The sequence below is a fragment of the Mercenaria mercenaria genome, chromosome 17 (genome assembly GCF_021730395.1).
Source record: "Mercenaria mercenaria strain notata chromosome 17, MADL_Memer_1, whole genome shotgun sequence".
Classification (NCBI taxonomy): Eukaryota; Metazoa; Mollusca; class Bivalvia; order Venerida; family Veneridae; genus Mercenaria; species Mercenaria mercenaria.
The window spans coordinates 21,909,662-21,920,948 of NC_069377.1; the positions used below are offsets into that span (position 1 = coordinate 21,909,662).

Genomic DNA, 11,287 nt, shown 5'->3' on the forward strand with positions numbered 1-11,287 from the left:
ATACCATATAGAATGACATTACAGTAATCTAAATGGGATATCACCAATGACAGTACAAGGGTTTCGGTAGCCACTTTGGTAAGATATTTCCGGATACATTTTATTCTGAAGTAGTTGAGCATTGCTGTTCTACACTTTCGTTTTACATGCTCTTTTAGATTCAAGTTTTCATCCAGGAATGCACCTAGATATCGAATAAAGCTCACTGATTTCACTTCATCACCTACAATACATACTTTGTCAGTTGAACACTTGCTGTTGCCTACTACCAAACATGATGAACTCGGTTTTGGAAGTGTTCATTTTCAGCTTATTTTCATTCATCCAGTTGTTGATTGTTTTAGCACATTGTTCAAGTTCTCGTATTGCCTGGGATTCTACTGTTGGAGATGATGGTTTAAAGCGTTTATTAGCAGTGTGGTCATCCGCAAAGCCGTAAACTGAAATCGACGGCGGAACAACATCAAACAGTGTCTCCGCATATGTCAAATATAGCCACGGTCCTAAGCAGCTCCCTTGTGGAACGCTACAATTTAATTGGCGTGGAGATGACAAGGTTGAATTGACATTTACACGACAACTTCTGGGGCGCAGATAGGAATCAACCCAGCTCAGTGCTGTTCCACGAACGCCATACTGCTTGTTTAACGCATCAACAAGAATGTCATGATCTACAGTATCAAAAGTGGCACTGAGATCGATGGCAATTAGCGCCGTAACTTCTTTCTTCTCCATAGCATCCAGTAAATCATTTACAAGACGTAACAGTGCTGATTCGCAAGAATGGTTATTCCTGTAAGCAGATTGGTTTTTTGATAGAAGATTGTGTTTGTTTACATGATCATTGAGCCTGAACAGAGCTGCTTTTTCAATTAATTTTGACAGAAACGATAGATTACTAACAGGCCTGTAGTTTGCGAATTCAAGTTCCAGTCCCATTTTCTTCAACAAAGGTCTTACAATTGCCTGTTTCCAATTTGTTGGAAAGATGCCGTCCCCAATAAACAGGATCCTGTCTGGTCCAGTCTGATAAGGGTCCATAAAACACCTGTAGGCTTGACATGTAGTCCATGTCAAAGGATCATAAATTTTATTGATATGTAAAGATAATTGGTTATTTCCAGTGCTATACATTTCACTGACTGAAATGCAGCTTTTTTCAGATTATACACAAAATTATTTTAATTGATAATATACTAATTGTAACTGCTCATTCTTGTTGAGTAATGTCCAGGCCACCTTCTGTGACCGCACGCTACCACTGTACAGAGATCGTAAAGGATTCTAAAACTGGTGGACTCGGACGATTTTTTAAAACCGTACAGACATCGTACAGTCTTGTGACCAAGGTATAAGCCGGTGCTAATGTCCGTCGGGCGAAGCGTTACTTTTTCATGGCGATTTGATAACAGACATTGTGTCTGAAGTCATTACGTACTCTACTTCCGTTTTATAGGTTGATAGTCGCATTTACTTGCGGAGAATTACTGGTACAGAATTTAGGAATACTGGTTAGATTATCTGCCCGCCGTTACATGAAATACTGTTGAAAAACTGTGCTAAACCTAAAACAAACATAGACAGCTACACCCACATAACTGCCTTTGGGCGACTGGTAGCCTCAAAAGGTCCTTCGTAAAAGGATTATTCCTTCTTAATCACGTTTATACATGTTTTCAGTTAATAATTGACTATATAAGAGTTTCGTCTAGTAATGTATTACAACCAGGTTTTTTTTTTCAGTACTTAAAGCGCACAAGAGTAAACTAATATTTTCAAACTCTATAAACTTTTCTATTAAAATTTTCCGCATACATTTAACGTGCTTTCAAGGTAAGATCGAATGAATTAACCTCCGTCATTTCTGACTTCTGTGTGCATAAACACACATTGATCTTGCAAATGTAACTCTTAGACCTGATAAACCATACAATTATTCGTTTTTGATAAATTTACTGTCACATCCTCAGTTGGTCACAGAAACTCGACTCCACACGTCACAATGATCAAGTTCAATGCCAAGAATTTCGTCACCAGCTCATGAATTATCTAAATGAGAAAAGAAAACTTAAAGGTCCACTACTAAAACCCGAACGAATATTATATGAAAACCAGCGTTTCTAGCTCAGACTTTATATTTACTGAATATATGACCCACTGTATCTGATCTGACAAAATAGTCGTTAATATGTTAAAGAATAACCAACAAATAATCAAAAACCCTTTTTCCTATTTTAAACCGAAAGTATGTTTTCCGACTGCTTACGAACCCGTCGCGCATCTTCGGATTTTTTCGGAAGAATGCTCCGAAACGAGGCTATAATTTATAAATAGATCCAACGATAACGTGATGTTTACAAACATAGCATAGGGAATTCAACATTTTTGTAACTCACAAAAACTTCATGAAAATCATTCTTATAATACAGGTAATATACAGCTATACTACAAGTTTTCGGGTGGACAATTTAGGCTCTTCCAGAATAAATGTGTTTTCACAACTTGATCTGCAAACTTATTTAGTCAATCTCTTTTCAGAATAGTTTAAGAATATAGATGAAGAGCTATTGTCACGGTACGGACTTGGTCACGTTAGGGGAGAAGATGTGTCAGGCAGCCGGTTAGCTCAGTCGGTAGAGCATCCGCCCGGTAAGCGAGAGGTCCCGGACTGACTGCACATTTTTTCTTACTTTGTGACATTTGACGCCCAACGCGGGGCCCGTGGCATGCTTGCTTGGTCAGTCTTACGACGCTTGCAATATTATGTATACCTCCGGACCTCGAGGACGAGTTGATTTGTTGGCGTGTATGTCACGGTACGGACTTGGTCACGTAAGGAGAGATGATGTGTCAGGCAGCCGGTTTGCTCAGTCGGTAGAGCTTTCGCCCTGTAAGCGAGGGGTCCCGGGTTCGAGCCCCGGACTGACTGCACATTTTTCTCAGCCTGTGACACTATCCTACACTCTAGAAACAAATCTGATTGCAATTTACCTAAATACACTGATTTATGTACAGATTGCTACATAAATTCAATAAAACACATCAGATTGCTACATAAATTCAATAAAATTTTATACATTAAACACATTGTCTTGGCCTAAGATATATCACTGTCAATTTAAAACTAAAAGCTTGTATATCTTATATTTTTCATACAAATCATGTATAATTACTAACATGGAAATAAAAAAAAATATAGTTATTTTGCGGCGCGTCTTTAAACGGACTTTCGTTTGAATCAATTATAAAATCATGTGATCCCGAAAAATTTCCGATCGGTTACGGAAAAACGATAAACACGAAAGTAGGACAAAATGACCACCCATGTCAGTCTAAGAAAATCCAAAGAAAGATTATTCGTTTCTCTGCACATGTTTTGACTCGAAGGAAATATTGCACGGCTATCGTAATGTTTAGATCTATTTTTCAAAATGTGTAGTCTTTTTTTTTAAGATTTATGTTTTTTTATTTGTATTTATTTGGTACATTAAGTGAGTAAAACGTCTATGTATAAAATAATAAAATAAATTGAATTGAATTGAGTTAAAAAGCCAAGGGTTTAGTTCACTTGCAGATAATTGTTTTTCTTATTCGTTAACATTTGAGGTTCTACTAATCCCCAAAAATAACGCGCACGACGACGCGTTCATTTCATGATAGTTGATAAAACATTCAATAATAGTGCGTGTACATTATTTAAGTACCTACCTTTTAACTGCCCAGAATGTATATGGGAAAATAGCTCATAGGGATTAAAAAGCACATACCCAAAGCAAATCATCAAATCCTTTTGAATGAGGCTTGAATCATCGTGTAGATTTTATTCAGATCAGAAATGAAAGTATTTTTTTAAAAAAAAGGCAAAGGAAATTAACTACCAACCCACAAGACTTAGTAAAAGATCTGTTGAACATAACCAGTGAGTTTTGCAATTGGTACGAAAACTAGAAATATTTAGATTTTGACAAGTTACAAAATTGTTGAATTCCCTATGCTTCTTTAAAACCAGTTTACAGTTATGTGTGTATCGTTGGGGGCATAGTATACATCACATGTACATGGATGGAAAGAAAACTGAAAACGCATGACTGATTAACCCGATAATGTCATCATTTATTGCAACAAAACTCAACTTGTAGCGTATAGACTGCATTCACCCAGTCGATTATAAGTTTAATATATTCGGATAAAACTTTCAGGTAAATATATTTTGTTTTGGGCATGTACATATTATATTTTGTTTAGAAAACAGTTCTTTATTTAATAATACTTAGCTTATCTGTCTGCTACATTCCTAACAAAATTCCGTTGACACCCTGCCCGGAAGGATTTAATAGTTTTAATAAAAGACAAATTTTTTGTTGGCAATTCGTAAACGTGTACAAGTAAGATGCCATAAAAGGGAATATATTCCAAAATATGTCTATTTTCATTGTAATCATGTTCAAGGTTAGGACTAGATTAGATTTGCTATTGTTAGTATTAACAGTAACATATTTTTCTTTATTTATTTACATTTGCATATATTTACATATATTTAGATAGTTTATGAAAATACAGCCAAACCTCCATTAGCGGTGATCTGCTTAGAATGAACAGCTTCTGGTTCTACAGATGAAATTGTTTAATATAATGACCGCTTATAATGCGTGACACTGTCTAACGCGGTCAGCGGCCAGTAGAAAATCAGCAAAATGCACTGTGACGGTCACTTAGTTTCTTATTTGTTAAAATAACAAAACGCTGCGTCTCCTACCAGGTATCATAGATCTACATTTTTATTCAACATTTGTTTTTCAGTTAAAACTTTAGGGTCAGTGATAAAAAGATAGGGTCGGTCGGCTATGTGACATTTCGTTATAAACTTGTTTTATGTAAAAATATTCGATAAAATTTGAAAGCGCTCTTTCTTGATGCGTACATGGCGCTAAATATCACATTGAAGTGACGTAAACTTAATATCAGTGTGACGATTAAAGCATTTATTACGTTGTTTTGTCTTTGTAACGCTTAGTTAATACGCTACTATAAGAACAAAGTGCTTAGAGAATATCATTTCTTCGAGTTTATTTTTACTATTTTTTGTTGAACATATGGCATGCAAGAAAAAGATTCAATCACTGGTGGTAGGTGTGACGGAAATATCCGGCTCTCGGGAAACTGTTTACGCGGTAAGTCGACAGAGCCTTGTTACCGCCGAAAACATTTACCCGAGAGCCGGATATTCACATCTGCACCTACCACCAGTGAAAGAATTTAATAAGTTTACAGCTGAACTATGGAATGGCAAATCATCGCACTGATTAGTTTTTATCCGTTGTAATATTAACCCGTTCCCATTATTTCCAGTTAATTATATTAATGATTTCTTGCATACCGGACTGGGATTTCTTGGGATTTCACTGATGCTGTAAAACTCCAGTTTACACCCAAGGGTGTAAGATGATTCTCGTGCTGTAAATGACGTAAACCGAACTACAATTGTGTTTCACGTAAAATGGGATAAAAATCAAATACCTTGATAGTTTCTCTTCATTCCTTATAACATATTTCTCTATTCAAAAAAACGTCATTTAAAAACCGGAACTGTTATGTTGTTTTCGTCTATGTAACGCCATGGCGTACTTCCTGTTTACAGACGTTTACAAGGTTGCATCGCTTTGTTAATACGCTACTTTAAGAAAAAAGTGCTATAAGAAAATCATTTTTACTATTATTTGTTGATTATGGCATGCAAGAAAAAGATTCAGTCACTGGTGGTAAGAACAGATGGCAATATCCAGCTCTCGGGTAACTGTTTAGGCAGAGCCTTGTTACCGCCAAAAAACAGATGCCCTCGAGTGAACCTACAACCAGTGAAAGAATCTTATATCCCGGTCACAAGAACGCTACAAGCTCCCTACGAGCAGGGTTTTAGTCGAATTTTGGCAAACTCGTACATACGGACATCGTTGACTCGTACGAGCGTCGTACTTAATTTTTGAACTCGTAGAGGATTCGGGAACTCTTTGAATAACGTCAATACTATTTTCCAGTCGACGTCTGAATTTCATATGTCACTTTGCGTTATTTTTTATTTACGTCAGTGTTGTCAATTTTATTCAAGTTATTGAACAAATTCATCATATGCATGTGATATTAATATATGTACATACGAATGTAATAGAATAATTATCAGCTTAGCAACAAGAAATGTGCATTCGTGCTATAGCGAAGTATTGTGCTCTAAGAAATTAACGTGTAAGGGTAGATAAATTTCCGGTAGCACAAAATACAGCAAACACAATAAACACAATATAACATACGAGTTGTTTCTGTTTAGTTATTTGCAATATATACAGAAAGAGGACGGGGTATAGAAAAGGGTGGGGTGTTTTGGGAAGGGGGAAAACAAGAATCAGTATTCAAAAGTGAAAGACATGCTACAAAAACACAGCCTTCTTAGACCACAAACCACAGCAGTGTAATCATGGACGCGCATAAGACAATAGGAATGCTTCTCATTGCAGAGTTGGTGCAGCCGTTTCTGCGCATGCCCGGAATTATTATCAATTGTAGCGCACGCAAAATTACTCATTTCTTTGCATGTCCGCACGCATTTAGTGTACAGTATGCATAATATACTGACTAAAGGTTAGGGTTAGTATCACCATGGTTACAAAATATATACATTTAAGGTATTTTCATTCAAATTTAGTTAATCCGGTATAAACCGGAGTCTGTAATATATCACAGGCGCACTAACTCTGTATTTAGTCACAGCCAGACAATAGAAAGTAGCGCCATGTATATAAAAACACAGGCGCATCATACAAAGGTAATAAGAATCGGTGCCTGACAGAACTACAAAGACTGTTTTTGCTTTTCAAAATAACTAAAATCATATTGTAGACACACTATCAATTCAGTACAAAAAAAAAACACAATTAAAAGACATTGTTAGACTGTACACAATATACTATAGTTCGATCAATTTTCATCATATACAGTTGCGAGCTGTCTATCCTAAAACCGACCCCTTTTGGACACTTAGTACTAGAAGTGGACCGGAAATTAGACAAATAGTGTAAATGCTGATACAAGCATATAATCTTCAGAAATTCTTCACCAGACATTAAGCATTGCAGGAGTGAAGTTGGCCCAAAAGATCTCTCTACATTTAAGATGACTGCCCTTTTTAAGAATTGCCGCCACCAGTAGCATACATGTAAGGTAAAGTTAGATAAATATTAAATAAATGTTTGCTGTTTAAAGCGCCCGCTATTAACTTACATAAATCAACGTACTCATATTCATAGAATGCACAGTCTGGTTAATAAAAAACTTTATTGAAGCTGGCTACCAATACAAAATGGACACTCACAATTATACTGTATATTGTATATATTTAGGGCGCATTGTTCTAAAAAAAACTAACTGCTGTATTAATAAACACGTGCTATTAATTACAAAAATGCCACATGTATATTGTTAACACAGAAAACTAATTTGGTTAGTGTTTCGTTCTTTATAAGCAATATGGCTGACATTTTCAAAATGGCTGCCTGAAATAGGACCACGTATAATATGAATATAATACGAATAGCCTAAGTTGTCCCGCTGCATGTATTCATTGATGTATTGGCGATGTCGATTAAGTATCATATTGTCTTTTCTTAAACGTGTAACATTTATAATAGAATAGAGAACTTAAAAGGAAACTATAAGTATAAGTGGGATTTAAGTAATGATATTGTGATTCAGTGATCTTATTTTCATTTTTCAGTCTAGTAAGTGTCCCGACCAACTGTCGTTTGTATCCTGCTGTGCGGTCCTCCTTCACCTTTTCGTACGTGTACGCTTATATGCGAGCATTTCTTAGACCTTACTTTTGTACTTCGAGGTGTCTGTGACCACTGTGGCCTTCCCTCTATCTGCCGGCAACACCATGATATTTTTGTCCTTGCATATCTCTTTTAATGCCTGCCTCTCTTCTTTACTAATATTCTGGGGTGGGGGTTTGGAATTTTTCAATAGGCCAGTTACCTCTTGGATTAGCCAACGTGCTTTATCTGTAGCAACGTCTACGACCATTTGTTCGTCGTTTCCACGAAACCGGAAACTGACGGACAATGCCGAAGATAGCCGATCGTCGTAGTATGATACATCTGAGGAAGACAACAGACCGTTGTCATGGTAAAAACATATTTTAGTAGTGTAAAAACAACTTAATTCCAAAAACTGTTAATTAATCCAAACGTAACACGTATTAGACAAGAATGAAAGACGTTAAATTAAAAACACAGTCGGAAAATAATTTGAAGAAGAAAAAATGGTTGTTTATGAGTTTGTTATCGGTTTCGACTTTTCACTCACGGGGGAAGGCAGTGATGTTAAGGTAACTTCTAACATGGCTCGGTGTAATTGCCAGGTAAACAAAGAAGACAGGAAAGCTCTGTATATTCTGCGATAAACAACGGTTGTTGCGCGGATACGACAATAGAGCATTGATTTTTTTGCTAATTATACACAGTCTAGAGGACAAAAGACAAGAAATGAAAACGATTCTGATGATATTGTCCGTAAGTACTGACCTGGCACTCATTAATCTTCGCCAATATTTTCGGGAGTTTTCGTTATTTTACGCGATGTTTGTGCCCTGAAAGCATCTAGATTTATCAAAATAATCACAGTGACTTTAGATAACCAACGGTACAGTGGTGTAGTGGTAAGGTTAAAACTACCCCAAAGACACCATTTATTTGCATGTCATTAAAACATGAGACGTTTTTGATACATTGCGTCAAAATGTTTGTTTTTCTATATACATTGAAACAAGAGGGCCGTGATGACCCTAAATCGCTTATCAGAGTTTTTAGCTCAAATAGGTATCGCTTTCAGTACAGAATGGTGCAAAAAATCATTTCTACCTAGTTACTTTGAAAACTGGCCGTGCAGATTCAAGAAGTTTTCCAAAGAGCCCCCGCAGTAGCCGGCCAAACATGTATCAAGTTTGCTCTGTTTTTAAGTTGATCGCTTTGAAATAAATGTATTGTTGTGGTCGCATGTGTGACTTGGACTTTTATAGGTAATCACGTCATTGCATTTCGACTCTCCGCAAATTACAGTCTAGGCCTTCATGACGAAGAATGAAATGCTGATGGATGTCTCCGGAACACCGTTACCCGAGTGTTACACCAATAAAAATGTATAGTGATGTTTTATACTCGATGATATTCGGAAAACAGATGTATACACAGGGGATTACCGAAGTTTGAGTTTCATATATACGTTCGCCGAATGAACGCATGCTGTCACAGGTAGTCCGTAAAATAAATCTAGTAGCGTATTTTATTATCATGACGTCACTGTTTGGAACGGCGCGATATTAAGCGGTATGACAAAGACTTTTCAAACAAAGAAATGGCATAGGGTAGCTGTGGTTGTGATGGTGAAAGTGGTAGTAGTGGTAGTGGTGATGGTAGTAATAGAATTGGTGGTAGTGGTTAGTGGTAGTGGTGGAGGTAGTGGCAATATTAGTGGTGGTGGTGGTGATGGTGGTAGTGGTGGTATTAGTAGTAGAGGTAGTGGTGATGGTAGTAGTAATAGTGGTGTTGGTGGTACTGGTGTTGGTGTTACTGGTAGTTGTGGTGGTGGTGGTGGTGGTGGTAGTGTTAATAGTGGTGGTGGTAGTAGTAATGGTTATGGTGGTGGTATTGGCAGTAGCGGTAGTGGTGGTGGTAGTAGTAATAGTGGTAGAGCCAGTAGTGGTGTTGGTTGTGGTAGTGGTATAAGTGGTGGTGGTAGTAGTAGCAGTGGTTGCGGTGGTAGTGATGGTAGTAGAGGTGGTGGTAGTGATAGTACTAGTGGTGGTGTTAGTGGTAGTAATGGCGGTGGTGGTGGTGATAGTGGCTGTGGTGGTGGTATTGGTAGTAGTTGTGGTGGTAGTGATAGTAATGGTATGGTAGTGGTGTTGGTATTGGTAGTTCGAACTAATTTGGACAGCAGATGGTATTGATTGGGTGGCGATTTCGTACAGCAATCAAGTATCGTTTTTCGATCTTTTTCCTATCAAGGCAGTTTCTAAACGATCAAGAGCCGATTGCTACATGATCTTTTCACGATTTCTTCACGAACATTGCAAACCGACCGTTACTCATTATTTTTACTTATCAAAAATATCGAATAAAAAGTCCGAGCATTGCCGATCAAAGTAGACCTATAACGATTATCCCGATCGAGCTCGATCTGTTACCGACCATTCCCAACTTCTTGTTAATGTTAACTCGACCGCCACACGACGGTCGCCCGAACGCAGTCGATAACTTTCCAAACACCTCGGTCAGTAATTGATCAAACATTTATACAAATTAAAGAAATAAGACTAATGATACCGGCCACACTAGTCCAGTTCCCGAAAAATGTTTCGGGAACGATCGGGTCGATCCGGTCGGCCGTGTGAATCTAGCATTAGCAGAATCTATGTGGCATAAATGAGATGTACCAAAAAGGGTTGATTGTTTTAAAAAAAAATAACTTTTTTTCACAAACTGATGAAGATGTGATGTATTCGTTGAAAATTTCGTTTTTCTTTGCCCATTTCTGCATGTGAGATATTCGTTTTGGTGTGCCCGTGAAAACCAACGTCCAACGTATACATCACATATTATGTATCATATACGTTTTATGTGCGTGCTATTTTCGATCGATCGATTTTTTCACTCGTGTCATCATGGTTATATATTCGTTTTGTGACATATACGGCAAAACACACCTCACTCCTCCCCCTCCACCATTCCCCATCTCCAATTCGATAACGCTAACGATTATTACACTAATCGTCACACAGTTATTTTTATATTAAGCCAAGTTAAATACATTTGTTGAGGATTTTCTACATTTAAAGTCAATATCTTATGATAAAACACGGTAGTGAGAGTTGTGCATTCTGGTATACTGTTTTTTAAGAATGCTTTCGTCTATATATTGTTGAAATTATTTTATCTTGATAAATATTATGTTTTCTTAAACCCTACATTTCAATAGGGTAACTGTAATCAGTAAACATACGTCAGAAAAAGGTCATGTTGAAAAACTGAGTTTTTTTATTATATGTCTATTTGTAAATTTGTGGTTCGTATTTTAAGTCTTGTTATTAAACTTATCTTGTTGGTGTTACATAAGATGTAACATAAACTTGGATTTTTTCGGACGTTAAAAAGAGATCGAATTTGGAATGGCCTAAATTGATTATGCTGATAAATAAACCCGTATACAAACAAATTTTCATTGGTTTACAAGAAATAAT

At 36.9% G+C, this 11,287-nt stretch overlaps 1 protein-coding gene across 1 annotated transcript; it reads left to right on the forward strand.

The window, feature by feature from the left end:
- The first annotated feature begins 8,311 nt into the window (after positions 1–8,311).
- Positions 8,312–9,997, forward strand: LOC123535909 (loricrin-like). Its single transcript, XM_053527694.1, has 2 exons — positions 8,312–8,436; positions 9,661–9,997. The coding sequence occupies exons 1-2, from the start codon at positions 8,312–8,314 to the stop codon at positions 9,995–9,997; spliced, it is 462 nt and encodes a 153-aa protein (XP_053383669.1).
- Positions 9,998–11,287: the final 1,290 nt, after the last annotated feature.